General features: G+C 40.0%; 1 protein-coding gene across 7 annotated transcripts in view; it reads left to right on the top strand.

Annotated features, from left to right (window-relative positions):
* LOC117399457 (uncharacterized protein C8orf34 homolog) overlaps window positions 1-20,436 on the top strand; it is a 142,718-nt gene that overhangs the window by 33,974 nt on the left and 88,308 nt on the right. For all 7 annotated transcript variants that reach the window (XM_059022238.1, XM_033998622.3, XM_059022235.1 and 4 more), the window contains exon 6: window positions 1,757-1,929. In XM_059022238.1, coding sequence (XP_058878221.1) covers window positions 1,757-1,929 — 173 coding nt within the window. The remainder of the gene's footprint in view (window positions 1-1,756; window positions 1,930-20,436) is intronic.

The following is a 20,436-nucleotide window of genomic DNA, read 5'->3' as shown; positions in this document are numbered from 1 at the left end:
TTGTAACACGTTCACATAGAATTGAACTGTTAATTATTTAGTTTGCTGCATGTGAAATAACTTTTAATGAAACTTGATGAAGTAACTATAAGTAATCTACCTCATATTGTTGTATGAAGAATTTCTTTAAAAGTAAACTTGCCATATCCTTAATCTATATACCATTAATAAGCTTAATGTGATATATTCTAAGATTGTCTGCATCATACCAGTAGAGGCTGTGCTTGCATGTGGGTGTGTGTGTGTGTGAGCAAGGAGACAGGCGGTGTCCAATTTCAATTGACTGCTAGTCAAGGCAGTGAGAGGTTTTGAATTGTGTTTTGTGCTTAGAGACTAAGATATTTACTTTCTGACTTTTCTGATTTCTTTTTATTATTTGCTTACTTAATAAAATACTACTATTGATTAACAATTCCTTGTGCCTGCACGTGAATGTGTGTTCATAGTAAATCCTCAATCTTTGTAACACGTCAATTAAATATTATTAGTAAGAGAACTAATCAACCTAGATAAACATTAAATTATCAATTATTGAATTGCTATTACAGAGCCCTGTACTTGTTTTTCAGTAAAGTGAGTGCAGAAAAACCTGCGAAAAGGTACGTAGACAAAAAAGGCAAGAGTGCTTTCAATGTTGCAGATGATAGCGCTGGCTATTCTTGACACAAAGAAACCCAAAAGTTAGCAAGAGGCACTATCTGCACTTCTTTAGTAAGAGGCACTATCTGCACTTCTTTAGTAAGAGGCACTATCTGCACTTCTTTAGTAAGAGGCACTATCTGCACTTCTTTAGTAAGAGGCACTATCTGCACTTCTTTAGTAAGAGGCACTATCTGCACTTCTTTAGCAAGAGGCACTATCTGCACTTCTTTAGTAAGAGGCACTATCTGCACTTCTTTTGCTTACAGCGCAACTCCCATTTCCACCACTTTTCTTCAGAAAACAGTTAATTTATAATCTTTATCGGTGATAACCGTTTCTATTACAGACGTGTTTTGAACACCCTTCAACCTTAGCGTCGACTTCCACCGATTGTCTCACATGAAGAGTTCAGACAGTTCAGACACAGGCAGGGAGAGCGAGTGACTCATTGTGAGCAAAATCAACAGCGTACCAATAAAACGTGCCTGTTTCTTAAATGAAATAGGTGGTAGAATGAACCTGTAAATTACACAAAAAGTGATGTCCCTTTTAAAATTGTACAAGTATTCACGACCCCATTGAAAGGTACTTGTGACCCACTTTGGGGTCGCAACCCACAGTTTGAGAACCACCGGTGTAAGCGATCAGGATTTCACAGTACAGCAGTACAGGCCGTCAAAAGGTTAAATAAAGTTTTGATGGATTAAGGTTTGGTATTTCTAGAATTTCTTTTTTTTTTTTTTAACTGAGTTTGAGCTTTTTGAGAAGAATCCATTATCATCTTTCACTGTCACAGGAGATGCAGGTGCAATGCTGTAAATGAAGGAGAAATACAGTGGTTGCCTTTAATTAAACTAACTTAGATTTCTTACTGATGTCTTTACCAAAACATGCCTTTACTGAAATGTGTTAATCTATCCTGGTGTTCTATAATGCTTAACACTTATAAAAACAAACATTTGAGTAAAATGTAAATAGTGAAGGTACTATACTGGTAAACAATTAATGGACATGCAGTAGACATGCTGCTAAACATCAAGATGTACAATGAAAAGAATCTCATTCCCCAACTGTCTCTTGAATGGTATCAGTTATGTTATCATACTTTGTTTAGGACCCAAGAGCCTATAACTCATCTCTGCTGAGACCCCGAGTAATAGGAGAGTGGATTGGTCGTGAGGAGAATGATGCTGATCCACTGGCAGCTGAGATGTTACAGCCTCCTGTGCCTAAAAATAAGAATGAGCAGTGGGAAGGCGAGGACAGCAGTGGCAGTCCTGCAGGGAGGTGAGTTTTTACTTTGGTGGAGAGATGACAGAGGGCTACAGTACTTTTCATACCAATTGACTTCTGTGTGAGACGATAGAGGGTCATAGGATGGTGAACGTCTGTGTATGTGGGTAATATCGACACTAGTAGGGAGAAGTTAATGGACCTAGGCTGAAAGCAGGGAAGCGAACCCTCATCCAGGCAAATACACTTGTCTATGTTTACTAAACAATTTTTCTATAATTAGTTTATTAATGGGCAAAAGTTAGGTAAGGGTATGCTAAGTACAGGAAGCTTAGCTATTACATCATCAGATCACTACTCCTGCAGGAGTTAACTTTATGAGGGTGCCCAGTATGCAGAGCTCTTCGATACCACCTGAGAAATATATATATATATATATATATATATATATATATATATATATATATATATAGACACACACACACACACACACACACACACACACACACACACACACACACACACAGAGTCGGCGCTGCTTTATCAGGAAGCCTCGGGAGATGTAAAAATATCCAGAATAAGCGACTGCCCCAATTAAACGAGAGGCATTTGAGAGGACCTTAGTCACACTTATATTCATAATTTACAAAATGCGCAAGAGAGAAGTACTTTTACTGTTTTTTTTATTTCTAAATGGAAAGAAAAAGAATGAAATCACATCACATTATGATTAAATCATTTTTTTATTTCTAAACAAAATTAATCGCTGTTTTTTATTTCTAAATGAAATTAATATGAATGAAATCTCATCTTATCACAAGGCAAGACATCTGCGATGTTGACACACAAACTTTCTTTGCAACAGCAGCCTGAGAAACCACAGGAGACTCCAGCTCCAACGTGGTTTACGCAATTTTTGCAAGTCACAGCGTAATCACAGAATCACTGTGCTACGCAAACTGATCTCCGTACATCATCTGAAAATATTGTATCCCAATTAAACAAAGTCCCAATTAAATGACATTATTATTATTATTATTATTATTATTATTATTATTTGTTTATTTAGCAGACGCCTTTATCCAAGGCAACTTACAGAGACTAGGGCATGTGAACTGTGCATCAGCTGCAAAGTCACTTACAATTACATCTCACCTGAAAGACGGAGCACAAGGAGGTTAAGTGACTTGCTCAGGGTCACACAATGAGTCAGTGGCTGAGGTGGGATTTGAACTGGAGACCTCCTGGTTACAAGCCCTTTTCTTTAACCACTGGACCACACAGCCTCCTACATAAATAGCATTGGGTAGTACTGTCTCATTTAAGCAGAAATCCTATCAGTATCACAATTAGACAGCGCCGACTGTATTTCTTTTGAGCAGCTCTATAGGACATAATGCAACTGACCTGAATAACTAATTGAGTAAAGCAAAGACTTGACTTTTCTAAGAAAGAGTGGAGATATTGAGGTTACAAAATAATGAAATCCTTGGAAAATATTATGCAACAGTGTACCCTTGAAAGTATTATTAGCATTTAGAAACTATTTAAACCCCTAGGTGATAAAAGTGACTCACTGGTTGAGCTGGGATTTGAAAGCAGGCTTCTACTACTTTGTGTACCGCACAACTTCCAAAAATAATTTATATGCAAGTAACATACAGCTATGGCCAAAAGTTTTGCATCAGTTTTAGGATTGAGACATAATAATAATAAAAACTATACAAACTTATTTGAGATCTTTTATCTAACATTGGGTAATCAAAGAAACTACAAATTGATATTGCAAAAGTCTACCGAAAGCCATAATAGTAGTGTTAGATTTTGAAATGTTACATTTTTCAATTTTTATCAGTTTTCCTTTAAGTATATGGAAAACTACAAAGCGATATGTAATTCAATATGTTAACGTAACATTATTCAACAAACAAAGTATCTCCTACGTGGACTTTATTTCTTCTACGTAGGAGTTAAAAAGTCCTACCTAGGAGATATAAAGTCCTATGTAGGAGATACTTTTTTATTTTTATTTTTTAAATTGGCACTAGGACACTTCCCTAGGTTCATTCGACTTTATGAAAGTAAATGTGTTAATTCTATATGGTGATGCGGTACATGATAAAAATAACACATTATATTCCTTCAACATTTGATCTAATTCAGCCATCACAAACATGCATAAAAATGTCACCTTTGCTATAATTGCTGCCTATGTTAATGTGGACACACTTAACACAAGAGGCTGATAGACTGCAGGTTGTATTGTCTTTCAGTCCTTATGGATGGTACTGCACTGTCTGTGAGGGTGTCGAGATATAAGCCTCACAGGCTGCTGTAGTGGCTCAGCTGCGGACAGGTCAGGGATTTACATTGCTTTCATGGAACCTCTTTGCTAACTAAGTTTCAAGTGTGAGCTGGAGCATCACCAGGCTGAAACACACATAGCTTGTCGGCACATAATGCCATGGTTGCTAGTGTTGTGAGGTCATGATGCTTGTTTAATAAATCCAATCAATATAAGACATCTTGTGATATATATTTTTTTATATTTGAATACTTGTAAGAGTAAAAGTATCATAATAAATAAACCAATATTTTCAGCACAATTTATGTTGCCATTTCGTGTTGTTTGTTTATCTGTTTCAGTTTTAAGCAAGATGTGGAATAATGCATTAACGCTGACAAAGAAAAAAACACATTACCAGTACATTCTGCTCCTGGATAGTATTTTTAATAAGTATTGAACATACAGGGCCTCATGGATTAAACAGCGGTAATGTGTTTTGCACGCAGAAAGCCCTGTACTGCGTGCTTTGGGCACCTGCTGCATTCACTAAGCAGTGGCATACGACCTTGTGCGTGGAATGAATCGCGTCTAGAGGTACCGCGTGTGAGTCATTTAAATACAATTAATAATGTGCATTTATGCAAATGTATTTAAATTGTCTCCCCTAATTCCACGAGGGAGGTGCTTGATATGAAAACCATATTCACTTAAAGGTGCTAACATTACTAAGTGCCTCTGCGTGTGTTAAGTGTACTGCTTATTGAAACCAGGTGGTGTCACAGAACCAGTTACTATGGCAACGGGGTCAAACAAACACCAGCTTCATGATTGGTGAATTTCTCATACTGTACAATGACGTAACATGCGAGTTAGAGGTGGGAGGTTTAAAATGGTTGTTTAAATAGTGTTGATTTATTAGCTTGCAGTGTATGATTAAAATTAGCAATGCAGACAGCTGACAAAAAAAAAACTCAATTTATTTCAACAGAAGGTCGCGTTCAGACCTACGAAAAGGGGACTTTGCATGCAGATGGTGGGATTCTGTTTTGCTTAATTTGTAATGTGTCTTTGGATCATCTAAGAAAAGGTACTATTGACAAGCACCTTGACAGCACAGTACACAAAAACAAGAAAATCAAACTTGAAGTTCAGGCTAGACAGTTACCGAACATGTCACAATCACAGGATTGTTTAAAAAGAGCACAGAAAGTGGAGAAACACGTTATGTCAACACGTCTGAATTAGTGTAAGACTTTAGTGCAACGAACATACCGATACAAGGCCTGGTCAATGAAATATTACAACGTTTTTTAATGAAAACAATCCCCAATTGTGGAGACGTGCCTAACAGTGACACACTCAGACGAGAGTATCTCCCTGAAGTGTATGCAGCACATGAAGAATATTTAAAATGGCAAAACGAACGATTCCGAGTCTGTTTGCGTTTATGCGACGAGGCCACTGATGATCAAGGCAACTGTGTTTTTTATCCCACAGAGCTTTACAACTGCTAATTCTGAGGAGCTTACTGCTTACTTAGATACACTGCATCAGATGCTTGTGGAGAATGGTATTGATTTCTGCCTTTGTAATACTAGACAATGTAACAGAGGGAGAAACACTAGATGTTTACGTCTATGCTTAGTCGTATATAATGTTTTTTTATTATTATTATTTTTTAGGTTGATAGGCTCCAGTGGCATATATGATGATATATCATTTACTATGGTAATATTTTGACAGTATCTGTGGTTTTAAAACTTCATAAAAAATTATTTCTGTTTTTATAAAGAAAAACACAAAAGCTTTGGTTTTGTCATTTCAGGTTTGCAGTTAACATTTCTCCCATGTTTAATATTTTGGGATTAAAGGCAGCAAAATAGGCTATGGGAATTACACAATCATTTTAATTCATGTAAGTTTTAAAGGTTTACAAAACTTGAAAATGTTGCTGAATATGTCATTCAAGGTTGTTTTTAAAAAATCTGTTTTGTCTGCTTGTTACTTTTTTTGCAACCAGCACAGACCATTTTAAACGACTCGTTTCCAGCAAGTTTTGTTTCATTTTTAAAGATTTCATATTTTTCAATAGCGACTCGAGTTCCAATGTTACAGTGTACTCGTACATCCTCAGACAGTCTGGGATATATGAAGATTACGAGGCAGGTGTATATGCAACAATTTTGGCTATGTTAATATACTTGTGATATTTAAGTAGGCTATGCTTAAATGGCTTTAAAATATACAAAAGAAACTGTAAATGTCCAAAAATGAATGTACACAGAGTGGAGTTGAGGTGCAGTCATAAATACAAGTAATCAAACGGCATCTAATGTTAGTGATGTTTCGCCAAACAGCTTTTGAAATGTAAATTTTTAATGGACTGAGTGAGTGCTTTGCTGACTTTTGATTAGTATTACAAAATGAATCGGAGGGAAATTAAATTGAACAAACAAATATTGATTTGATATGAAGAGCTGAACAAATGTTCCATTAACAATTACTTTATCTGCTTTGACTGTCTCGCAGGACGCTCTGATTTGGGACAAGACCCCTGCCCTCCTCCTACGGAGCGCATTTCTGTCCTTAATGTTTCATTGACGTTAGCGTTCTTGCTGATTCAGCACCAAAAAGCCTTTCATAATTCCCCACCTCTTCTTCTGCTAATACATTTAGTTCCTGGTCTCTAAACTTTAGATTCCTCACTCCTCCTGGGTCACTGTCATTGTGACAAACTCAGAACCGTACTTACCTTTTCTTTCCAGCGCCCTTTATACAACTTGCAAATTAATCATTTAGCTCGCTATTTATGCATATAATTAGCTTAGTGAATACAGCTACTGCTGGTTCATTTTTACGCGCGGTGTGGCTTCCCCCTGCCACGTGGTAATTCTGGTCATTTACTGCCATTAAATGAAAGAGGCCCAGAGTGTCATAAATCAGAATGCAAGTGCTGCTTATGGTGAACTTCAGTAAAACAACTCTAATAATATGTTCAGGTTGCAGTGCCTGCTGGTAAAGAAAGGTCCAGATGAAATTGATCATTTCTTTTTACATTATCTGCACTTTAAGCACAACCTTTTTATATCTAACCAGGGTAATATTACACGTCACTAATTACAGATGTGTGTGTGTGTGTACTGGGAATAGCATGGCCATTATGGAGATAGCTAATTAGAGTGTATCAGATATGAAATCATTAATCATACACAGGGCTCTGCTGACAGTAGTAGCTACATTACATTAAGTTATTCTGTTATTAAATTACACTTAAATTACACAGCCTAGCACCTAGAAAGTCAAATATTACAGGAAGCAATCATTCAGTACGTTTACATGACAAAGCGCTTTCCGAAAACTAATGTTTTCGGAAAACTGAATCAGAAAACCGATTTTCTTAAAACGTCACTTTTCTGTGTTTGCATGATTAACGATAGAAAGTCTAATTATAATTCAACTGTATACATGGATTGAAGTTTTCGGAAAACGCAGGATATTTTCGCATGCAAAGTACTGTAGTAGCCTAAGTACGATTTGAACAGATCGGTCATTTCTGCGATAGAACGGAGACCAATCCAACATAGTGCTTTATCGAAGTGTCAGGTCTTAAATTCAAAGATTACTATCCTATACCTCTATTCAGATTCCCCACAATATGCAATCAGCCTTTCCAACAGCTCCTCCTGTTCTATATTACCAGTTTCTTTTGCAGACATTATTTTAAATTCTCACGTCGTTTTAAAACTGGAAAACATTTGCTGCTTCAGTATGTGCTATTAACAAATACATACAGACTTTAACAAACGTACTACTTTATCCCTAACTAGACAAATGGATGCATGCAGACTGACTACAGATTGTTATTATTTTCTCTGTTTTCTAAAACCACGTGCAGGAATGAAGGTCAGAGTTTGCACATGTGCAGTACGCTATCGGAATAAGTTTTCTGAAAAGTGCGTTTACATGATATACATTTGGTTCGTTTTCAGAATTGAATCAGAAATTTCCAGGTGCTGTTTTCTGAAAACGGACTTTAGGAATATTCCAGTACATTTTCCGAAAACTGTGTTTACATGACTTTTGATATCGGAATTAGTTTTCGGAAAACATAGTTTTCCGAAAAATATCGGAATTCTTATGCTCATGTAAACCCACTGAATGATATTCGCCTTTCACCATTTGATATTAAGCTCAGTGAAGTCAGTTATTAAATGGAACATTTTAAATTCGGAAATCAAGAACAAATTAGTTTTGCTGCAGAATTAATAATAGATTTTATTTACTGGCATCCTTTGTTTTAAAGAAGTTATATCCTTTAATTATAAATGCTGTTCAATGCTCTTGTGCTAGGGATCAAGATTTAAAACAACTTATTGAATGGCTGGTTGTATTATTACACTGACAGGCATGTCAGGGCCTGGAGTGTTTCTTGTTGCAAAACACAATAGATGTGGAGTACAATCTGTCATAATGTGGGCTGGTCAACATACACAAAAGGACACATCTTCATATCACCCAGAGCAGCACCCCCACTGCTGTCAGGTACTGAAATGAGATCCTCTGTCTGACAGTGAGACCTTATGCAGATGCAGTCTGGCCAAACTTCATTTTAGTTGATGACAATGCCAGCCCACATTGAACAAGGATCATCACTGCTTATCTTGCACAGGAATCAATCAAGAGGATAGCAAGATCTCCTGACCTGAACCTTACTAAGTATGCTTGGACCATGCTAAAGAGGGCAATAGCAGCCCATTCAGTGCAACCCAGGACTCTGCAGGAGCTCCAGGACTCCTTTATCCAAGAATGGGGCCAGCTTCCATAGCAACGTGTTCGGTCTCCGATTAGTGGGATGAACAGGCCTTGTCAAAATGTAATTGTTTTTCATGGCAGCCATGCTGTACTGGATCATGTGCAAATACACAGGAAGAGGCCCTTTTAAAAAAAAATGTGTTCATGCTATTGAATTTTTACAAAACTTTTTTCGGAGGGTGTGCTTTCTGTTGTCTAATTATTGTCTAATTAATTAATTTATTAACCTTATTTTAGTTATTCATCCTTTTCCAAAGGTTAAACTGTATATTTACCTATTAGCCATTCAATAAAGCCTCTTTGTTGAAAATATTGATCCCAAGTAAAAATTGAGAAGTATATACTATATAAAATGTGTATGGAACTTACCCTACACAGTATGTAGTGTTATAATAGTGGACGGGTGAGCAAGCATTTTGATGACAGGGGAATAATACAGATTACATTTGTACTTGAAATCTTTTAACCCACTACCATACTATAACTGCTGCAGAAATGGAATCCCTATAAAAACAGGTCTATTTTAACAATTTCTTTCTGAAGACCTAAAAAGAGGCCTAGGACAAATAACCACTCAACACAGCAAGCTATTTAATCGATCTTGGTCTTGGGTACATTTAAGCAATGATTTTCTTTTTTTGAGATAAACATTCAGAATTTTTGTTTATTTTAGAACTGGGAATGTTTACCTAAGAGCTAAAAAAAACAATTAATTGCTATTGTGTACCACTACTTTATAAAACATTACCTGAAAATGTGTTTTGTTTGCTTTTTTCTTTAAATTTTTGAATAAATCTAGACATTTTAGCTTTTTACTTTGCTCTTTTCTGCCTTAAGGCCTCTGCACACCAGACGCGATGCGACAGGTGAATGTGTCGTACGACACACCACACCATGACAAAACAAATAAAACATGTATTTTTTATGTGAGCAGTTCACACTGCCTGCGATGCAACAGTCGACACAGAAGTGACACTGAAGCGATTGGTGTATTTGTGCGATTTTTGTCGCCAGCAGTTAGGGAACTAACCAATGAGGAACAGCTTCCCTTGCGCGCCTTCAGTAAACAGTGGCGGAAGAAAAGATAATTCTTGCAGTATCAAAATATCCGGAGCTGTACAATAAAGGTCACATAAATTATAAAGACGCAGTAATGAGGGAGAACATCTGGCAGTCCATTTCCAGGGAACTTGATATCGCTGGAGTGTATGATTCGTTTACCTTTACGGAAATAAGCATTCTGAAAAGCTATTATGTATTTTTATTAACTATATAACAGGACTATCATACGTGTGATTTTTTTCAGCTGATGATACAATCAGAGGAGAGTTGCACGCTTGTTGCCACTGATGTGAAAAGGTAGCGTTGCTGCGAAAGTAACATTTTATCGCAGGACAAATCGCATCGTGACCGGTGTGTGGAGACCTGCTATTCCCAAAATGTTAAGTGTTCATTTTAATCTTTGTCAAATATGTTGACTGTAATACAGATCTGAATTATTGTATTTTTAATTCCCACCTTTTGTAAAAAGATTTTCAAAATTCTGCCCAGATGCAATAAATCCAGCTTTCAAAATATAATTGATTATAACCTAGGGTCGTTTTCTACGCAGTTTTTTTTTTGGTTTTTTTTGTCAGTGCATTTCTATATTTGTATTGGTGGAAAAAAAAAAGAAGCAGGTTTAGCTGTCGTAGTAGAATATTCTGCAAGTCTGGCACTATTAAGATGTAGTGCTGCACACACTTCTGTAATTGCTTGTGTGTAAAACTAGGGTACTGCTAGCAGGTTTTTCCTAAATGGTGGTACAGTCAACCCTCTGTATACCGCCTGGTAAGGGACATGGGCAAAAACGGGTAATAAGCGAGGGTGGCGTTGTAGTTGTACAATTGCAGTATCTCCAGGCCATTTTAATAACATTTTTTTTTTTTTTTTTAAACTACAGTACTAGTAGTCAACTAGTGACGTTTTATCATCTTTCCCATATGTATGAAACATACTTGGCTACTTTTGAGGAACAGTTTATAGTTAAAAAAAAAAAAAAAAAAAAAAAAATCACCCAAACGACAATTCCATAAAAGCAAAGCGTACGATTGCTTTTTTTTTTTTTTACTGTTGGTCATTGGAACGTGTGTGGCATGACTGTAAGCCTGCTGAATACTATCCCCCATTGAAATATGCCATCTACTTATTTCACATAGCAATCTAAGCTCAAAACGTTGAATATGTACTGGCAAACACCTTTTTAAACGAAAAGTAAAAAAAAGTAATAATAAATAAATATTCTGCTGTTTACAAAACGGATGCTTTAGTTTACGCCAGCCTTCATTATTATTACTTATTTCTTAGCAGACACCCTTATCCAGGGCAACTTACAATTGTTACAAGATATCACATTATTTTTACATATAATTACCAATTTACACAGTTGAGTTTTTACTGGACCAATCTAGGTAAAGTACCTTGCTCAAGGGTACAGCAGCAGTGTCCCCCACCTGGGATTGAACCCACGACCCTCCGGTCAAGAGTCCAGAGCCCTAACCACTACTCCACACTGCTGCCCGTGTGCAAAACTTCATGTGTGAAAAACTTGCAGTAAACAAACAAACCTCTTGCTGTATTTTTTTTTTACTGTGGTTTTTAAAAGTCACTTATTTTAGACTGTGTCAAGCCTTTTTCAGGTTAAACAAATCGACCTGTTCTATCAAGGTAAGCCAATTGTTTATATCCATTAGTGTCTCCAATTGTCCTTCGATTAACTTATGCATACAACATGCAGATGGGTTTTTTTTCTTTCTTTTGCTCTGGTGTTAAATGTAGGGTCGACTCGCCATTTAGTACTTATTGTTTTGCTTTGGGAGCGGGAGTGTTGATGACATTGGTATGAACGTTCAGTTAACAACGAATTAGAAAAGCGAGTCAAAGGTTAACTGCATAAATGCTGTTTGGCCATGATTATTTAACTGGCGCTACAATGAGGGAAACTACAATGCTTATATTTACGTTTGCTTGGCTTGGGAAGTTGGCAGATGGCGGACAGCGGGGTGGCGATATAACGGGTAAAAATAGCACTATTTTTATATTGGTGACATTTGTTGTTCAGAGAGAATAGCTGGCAGTATGTGAGGGTGGCGTTATAAAGGGGGGCGGTATAACGTGGGACAACTGTAATAGATTTTGCTTCATGTGATTTGGCATGCATCCCCAGCAGGGGGTTTGAGAGTATCAGGAAATGGGGATATATGGAGGCATTGTCTGTCTGTCTGGCCTTCCATATGTTACACTGCTGTGACATATGGGCAAACAGTTGATTCAGTTGTTGTGAAAATAGGGAAAATATGTTGGGCCAGGGTAATACTTGATTATAAAGAATACATAAACGTTTTTATACATCAATAATATATTTACATTTTTACTCCAGTTTGCTTAATTTTGTGAAAGGGAAATGCACTACAGTATTATGAAATAAATGCCTAGTTTTTCTTCTGCTAAAACCTCAATTGTGTTATCAGGTATAACATCTATATGTGGCTGAACAATTTTTTTTCTATTTTCTTTTTAAATTTAAAAAATGTACTTTCTTGTGCATACTTTCTTTTGCATTGAATTTATTGATCCCCGGAGCCAGCATCTCAGCCGTTGTGTGTGCTGATGCGCCAGGGAGGCAAAATAAGCTGATCCCTGGAGCCAGCATTACACTTCAGCCATTAACACCAGACAGAAGGATATCTACATCATCATATGGAAGGAAACGTAAATGGATGGAGACACATATGGATCACATTAGTTTACTGTAAAGCTACGTCTTAGTTGGTGCTTATCTTGGCGAGAGCCGAGTTCAAATCAGCATGAAGTTTTAACATCTACTCTCGTGTAATGGAAATCATGAAGATCTGGATACGTCCAGTGACTGCTGTGAATAGTGCAGCTGGCAACAAGGGAAAGACCTTGTGACAGCCTGGAGAGACAGCTGACAGGAGGAAAGAGACCCCTTTGGGGCTGGTAAGGGTTAGCTACCCTTGTCGGCAGTATCCAGCTCTGTGTTTACAGGATGCTGGAGACACCCGCCCAAGGCTTCTAAGAAATGAAAGAGAAAAATACCCCTAGAGTCTGCGAGAGCGGGGGCGGAAGATGACTCAACGTTGGACAACACGGTTAACGACTTATGAACGGAAACGGATATGAGTATGGAGAGTACTTCACAAAAGACTAGTTCAAGATCTGCAGTTAACAAAGACATGGAACTCCAGGTTTGTGTCTGCGGCTGGAGCAAGGCGACAACGGTTAGGGGTTTGAAGATTCATCAAGGGAGAATGAAATGCTTGAGGGAGAAGGGACAAGGGCCTCGCATTGATCAGTACTTCTTACAAAGTCAGTCAAGTCAGTCGAATGAAATCCAGCGACAGGAAGCAAACCACAGTTCGCAGGATATCAGCACCCCTGTCATAGATGTGAGGAGGACTTGCATGGACACAGTTAGTGATGAACCTAATGATCCTTGTGAACCCGGTCAGACAAACCAGCATAAGAGAGAAAAGAACCTCAACGGGCACAAGCCTGGAGTTAAATGGCCAAGAGCTTGTGAGAAATCTGCATGGGACACAGTAAACACAGATCTCTGCGTTGCATTGGAAAGATTAAGTGGAACAGTTGAAAAGAAGCTGGATAAATTTGGGGACATCATCTACGCATATGGAAGTGAGAGGTTTGGAGTTGAAAAAAGGAAGGAAAAAGTACAAACTATTCCTGGAAAGTCTAGACGGCAGCAGGAGATTGAACGCTTAGTTAGAGAAAGGAGACAGCTGAGGAACCAATGGAGAAGAGCAGAACAAAGTCAGAAGGAGGGACTCAATCTCTTACAAAAGGTCATAAAAGATAAGCTTGCAACATTGCGCAGAGCTGAGCGCCTACGGAAACGCTACAAAAAGAAGGAGCGTGCGAGAGCTAACTTTTATAAAGACCCATTCAAATTTGTAAAGAAGTTATTCACCAGTGAGAAGAATGGCACACTAAAAGCATCTAAGGTTGAGCTGGAGAGATATTTGGAGGAAACACATACAGATTAAAAAAGGCAGGAGCCTATGTCAATTCCGTCAGACATCCCACCTATCAATCCACCAGAATACCAAATGGAGGACTGTGCACCTAAGTGGAAAGAAATAGAGCAAGCTGTGAAAAAAGCAAGGGCTTCATCATCTCCAGGGCCTAATGGAGTTCCGTACAGAGTGTACAAGAGTGCTTCAGGAGTTCTACGAATTCTGTGGAAATTGATGAAAGTGGCATGGGAAAAACAGGTTGTACCAAGAGCATGGCGCCGAGCAGGTGGAGTCTTTATACCTAAAGAAAAAGATTCTACAAGCATCAGTCAGTTTCGTCCCATTTCCCTATTAAACGTAGAAGGCAAGATTTTCTTCAGCATTATTGCTCAGAGATTGTCAGCTTACCTATTAAAGAACTGCTTCATTGACACTTCAATACAAAAAGCGGGCATTCCAGGTTTCCCAGGTTGCTTAGAACACATCAATGTGATCTGGCAACAAATTCAATCAGCTAAAAAGGAGAGGAAGGAGCTCCATGTGACATTCCTGGATTTGGCTAATGCATATGGTTCAGTGCCACATGAACTACTTTGGGCAGCATTTGATTTTTTCAGTGTACCGATGACAATAACAAATTTAGTGAAAGCCTATTTTGGAGATTTGCAATTCAGTTTTTCAACTTCAGAATTCAGCACTACATGGCAATGCCTAGAGGTTGGAATAATGGCAGGATGCACCATTTCTCCACTGGCTTTTACCATGGCAATGGAAGTAATCATTAGGGCATCAAAATGGATAGTTGGAGGAGAGCGCTTGGCTTCTGGAATGCGACTACCACCAATTCGAGCATATATGGATGACATGACAACCATGACTACAACAGTAGCCTGCACTAATCGATTATTGGGCAAATTAACCAATAACATTGAATGGGCACGAATGCAATTCAAGCCCACTAAATCAAGGAGCATCTCTATAATTAAAGGCAAAGTAGTAGATAAAACATTCTTCATTAATGGTGAGGCAATACCAACAGTGTCTGAGAAGCCAGTGAAGAGTCTTGGGAGATGGTACGACGGGGATCTAAAGGACACAGTTCGTGTGGGAGAAGTTAGACAACAAGCAGTGGAAGGGTTGAAGAGCATAGACAGCTGCGCTCTACCAGGTAAACTAAAACTCTGGTGCTTTCAGTTTGGTCTACTGCCGAGGTTGCTGTGGCCACTGACTGTGTACGAGATTTCTTTGACAACAGTAGAGAAGCTGGAAGCTTTAATCAGTTCATACATCAGGAAATGGTTGGGAGTTCCACGCTGCCTCAGCAGAGTGGGACTTTATGGTAAAGGAATACTGCAGCTACCAGTCTCTGCTCTAACTGAGGAGTTTAAGTGCGCCAAGGTCAGACTGGAAATGACATTAGTAGAGTCACGCGATAAATGCGTAAGGGAGGCAGCACCTGTGTTGAAAACTGGAAGAAAGTGGGCGGCAAAGAAAGCTGTGGAAGATGCAAAGGCTGCCCTTCGAATTGGTGATATCATGGGGCAAGTTCAGCATGGAAGAGGGGGTCTTGGTTTCAGTTCAACTCCTCCTACATGGCACAAGGCGGCCCCAGCTCAAAGGAGGAAGCTGGTAGTCAACGAGGTGCAAAAGCAGGAGGAGAGGATGAGGTGTATAAAGGCCATTTCCCAGGCCAAACAGGGAGAATGGATGAGATGGGAGAGTGTGGAACAACGCAAGATTGGCTGGCAAGACCTATGGTCAATGGAACAGAGCAGGATCAGTTTCCTCATCAGGTCAACATATGATGTTCTCCCATCACCACAGAACCTAAACCTCTGGGTAGGAGAGGATCCCTCATGTCCTTTGTGTTCATCACCTGCAACATTAAGGCACATTTTGACAGGATGTAAGGTGGCTCTTAGCCAAGGACGGTTTACTTGGCGCCATGACCAGGTGCTGCGATGTTTGGCCTTAGCATTGGAAGACAAGCGTAACATGACCAATAAGTTGCCACCTGTTCCATCAAAACATTACACACAAAAGACAACATTCCTCCGCCCAGGAGAGCAACCACCAAGAAAAGGTGTTAAAACCAATCCTCGCCCAGGACAACTGGAAGCTGCTAGAGACTGGAATATGCTGGCAGATGTTGGTCAACGGCTTATTTTTCCACCTGAGATTGCCACCACTAACCTTCGACCAGATATTGTCTTGTGGTCTGGATCAGCACGCCTTGTTCACCTGGTAGAGTTAACAGTGCCATGGGAGGATGCTGTAGATGAGGCGTATGAGAGGAAGAAACTGCAGTATGCTCAACTAGCCACTGAAGCGGAACAGCGAGGATGGAGAGTTCGGGTTTACCCAGTGGAAGTGGGTTGTCGAGGATTTGTGGCACACTCTACAACCCGGTTTCTCAGAGACGTCGGATTCAGTGGCCAAGAGTTGCGTCGCACAGTGAAGAACTTATCTGAAGCAGCAGAGAGGAGCAGCAACTGGCTGTGGTTGAGACGGAAAAATTCTGGCTGGGGACAGGTAAGTAAGCTGGGCTGAGTTGAGTGGGGGACGGAGGGGGGTGCTGCTGGGACGCCAGAATCACCGTCGAGCCCTCTTGAGGTGTCGTGGGCTAGTCGACGAAACACTGAGGATGGAAGGTGCCCACTTGAAAACCCCAGAGATGTACCCTACTTAGCTCAATCCAGACGGTTGTCATGCTGATGCGCTGGGGAGGCCGCACTTTGGTTGATCCCCGGAGCCAGCATCGCAGCCGTTGTGTGTGCTGATGCGCCAGGGAGGCAAAATAAGCTGATCCCTGGAGCCAGCATTACACTTCAGCCATTAACACCAGACAGAAGGATATCTACATCATCATATGGAAGGAAACGTAAATGGATGGAGACACATATGGATCACATTAGTTTACTGTAAAGCTACGTCTTAGTTGGTGCTTATCTTGGCGAGAGCCGAGTTCAAATCAGCATGAAGTTTTAACATCTACTCTCGTGTAATGGAAATCATATATGCAGTCAAATGAATTCAGCACTTATATTTTCCCCCCATGTTTTTTTTTTATATTTAATTGCCCCTCCATTATCCCTCCATAACTTTAAAAGTTGCATAGACTTTCAAATTGAAGACTGACTTAGTGGTATAATGCACAGCATTCTGATGATAGTGATCCTGAAAGAGTGGGTTCAAATCACACATAAGACTATTAAAAACTGTTAAATTACCAGAATGGTGCAAATTTTACCACAATTCAGGTATCAAAAAACATGTATCCCTAGGGGGCGGTTTTTCAAAACTTTGGTAATCCGATTTCTGTTTTTGATCAGGATTTTATTTATTCTTTTTTAAGAGGCTATATCACAAATAATGGCCTATTTAAAATAATAGGCTATAAACTATTAAGAACTACTTAAAAAAACAGATTTTGTAATTGTGATTATTTGTAATCTGGATAAATGTAATCCAGCAATGACAGTTTCTGAAAAAAGAGATCAAAACGATCCAGATAAAAGTAATTTCCATCACAACATTTTATTCCAGTTTACAAGTTTTGAAAAACTGGCTCCAGTAGATGAAAGTATCCCCAGTGGGCAATTAAACCATATAATATTGTAGTTTAGCCTTTGTTGGTCCAACAATATTTGTAATCATAACTTGGTCTTAGTTGGGCCAACAGAATCAGTGAAGTTAAGCAAACTCTGGCCCAACATAGTTGCTTACAGTGTGTGGTTCATAATGTTGGATCAATGTTAGTGGCCCATTGTAATCCCACTAGAGAGAATAATGCATGGGTAGTGTGTGATATGAGAATTTAATGCACACCCCAATGGATGGGATGCTACATAAACCCTGAGGGAGAAGCCTGCGTGGTTCATCCAAGCACCCCACCCTGAGGGTGGGCATTAAATTCTCAAATCACACACTACCCCATGCAGTATTTTTTTATAATCTCTGGTGAGCAATGCTGTTCCTGCCAAAGTTCTAAAGTTTTGTGTTGCTTGTTGTGGGGAACTTACTCTACTAAAGCCCCATTCACACTGGCATGCTCTACTCGGGTCGGAACCTACCCGGGTCAGGACCTGGTGTCGTGGGTTGGCTACGCGATTTCACAGTGCTTTTAATAAAGCAGTGTTGACCTGGGTGACAGACACAAGTACACAATGCACGTATGAATGCCCCAAAAGCAGCTTGTTATGGACGCTTCCATCCAAGCTTCTCTTTTTTTTTTTTTTTAATTTAGTCGTCGCCAATTTCTTTACCCCAGTTTTCTCCCCAATTTAGTATGCCCATTTATTATCTGTATCCTCGGCTCACCGCTTGCAACCCCCCCCCCCCGCCGACTCGGGAAAAGGCGGCTGGAACACGCGTCCTCCGAAACGTGCTCCTGCCAAGCCGTCATTTTTCGCACTGCAGATCCACAGCAATGCCACCAGACCTATAGTGCCGGAGGACAACACAGATCTGGCGGCTCCACTGCAGAACCACATGCGCCCTATCGGCCACAGGGTTCGCTGATGTGCGGTGAGCCGTGGATTCCCCTGCCAACCTAAGCCCTCTCTGCCCGGGCAGCCAATTGTGCGCCGCCCCCTAGGAACTCATGGTCATGGTCGGCTGTGACATAGCCTGGATTCGAACCTGCGATCTCCAGGCTTTAGGGCACATCCTGCACTCCGCGCGGAGTGCCTTTATTGGATGCGCCACTCGGGAGCCCCGAAAGAGAGGAATCTTAAAGTATCCGCTCTAGCTGCAGTGGCAAGCATGAGTCAGGTGACATCAGAAAGCTCAAATTCAGAAGCTAAGAAGGTGTTTGTTTGTTTGTTTTAGTCAAATATGACAACCATCCATATCTCGGTCAAATTCTGAAGAACTCTGAAGATGAAGTGGAAGTGAGCTGCATGAAGCAGCTTGGTGTCAACAATGCGTTTACATGGCCACAAAAACCTGACTGCACATGCTACTACCATTCAGAAGTTCTCAGTTATGTCTCAGAGCCAGAACCTTCACCATCATCATGCTTTGTGAAGCTGTCCCATGATGACTGGGAAAAATTCAAAAGTCAGCTAGCATGATCAGTTAAATGATACTTTTCAACCCGATTCTCAAAGTGATTTTAGACTAACCCACACGCGCACAATTCTTTTAAAAATTAAATTATATGTAGCTACTTTATGAAATAGTCATTTTTTTCCACACTTACTAGTACAGTACTTGTTTTCCTGTCACTTGATGTTATGTCTAATGTTACTGTAATGTTACATAATGTACAATGCTAGTGTTAATTAGTGGTATTTTACTTACTGTACTTAATGTTACTTACTATTTAATGCTATTTAATGCTACTTGTTAATGTTAGTGAAAATGGCCATGAAGTACCATAAATAACTGTTACAAACCAGTTGTTAGGGGTTTGAGTCCACCTTTCTCTCTTCTTTTTTATTTATTTTCCCAAGAAATGTCATGAAATTCAGGAAATGGAAGCTCGAATCTTATATTTCATAACTGGCCAAAATGCTGTGCTTCCCATTTTATTTACCTGGTTCAAACGGATTGACTGATTTGATAATTAAACATTTTGTGTTTCATTATATATTTATGATTTTGGATAATGAAAGCAGTGATTCTCTTGTATTTTTTTATAAATAAATATCTGTTAATGCCATGCGTGGGGACTTGTGGCAGGGCAGAGCCCTGCGTGGGGACTTGTGGCAGGGCAGAGCCCTGCGTGGGGACTTGTGGCAGGGCAGGAGAGCCCTGTGTGGGGACTTGTGGCAGGGCAGGAGAGCCCTGCGTTGGGACTTGTGGCAGGGCAGAAGAGCCCTGTGTGGGGACTTGTGGCAGGGCAGGAGAGCCCTGTGTGGGGACTTGTGGCAGGGCAGGAGAGCCCTGTGTGGGGACTTGTGGCAGGGCAAGAGAGCCCTGCGTGGGGACTTGTGGCAGAGCAGAGCCCTGCATGGGGACTTGTGGCAGGGCAGGAGAGCTCTGCGTGGGGACTTGTGGCAGGGCAGGAGAGCCCTGTGTGGGGACTTGTGGCAGGGCAGGAGAGCCCTGCATGGGGACTTGTGGCAGGGCAGAGCCCTGCACGTAAATAGGTGGCAGAGCAGAGCCCAGCTGGCAAATGTATTTATGATTTGAAAAATAATGGTTTATTGTGGTTTACAGGGGCGATGATTTCATCTCGTATCTGCCAGAGTATATCCTCTGAGAATGCGTGGTCGGCAGCTAATGATTTATTACATATTGGCTGTCGTCCATGTAATGTTAAAAATCTAGTGCAGAATGTGTCCATCTCAGGATTGAGTGATTACTAATTACGGAGATGGCCACGTGTATAAAAGCACAGCAGCCACTCACAGCGGGTGGGTGTTTAGTGAGGAGGAACGTGAGAGATAGAGTGAAGGAGAAAGAAATTAGAAGAAAGAAAAC

Source organism: Acipenser ruthenus, chromosome 4, assembly GCF_902713425.1.
Source record: "Acipenser ruthenus chromosome 4, fAciRut3.2 maternal haplotype, whole genome shotgun sequence".
Taxonomy (NCBI): Eukaryota; Metazoa; Chordata; class Actinopteri; order Acipenseriformes; family Acipenseridae; genus Acipenser; species Acipenser ruthenus.
This window is presented reverse-complemented; position numbering and strand designations above follow the sequence as displayed.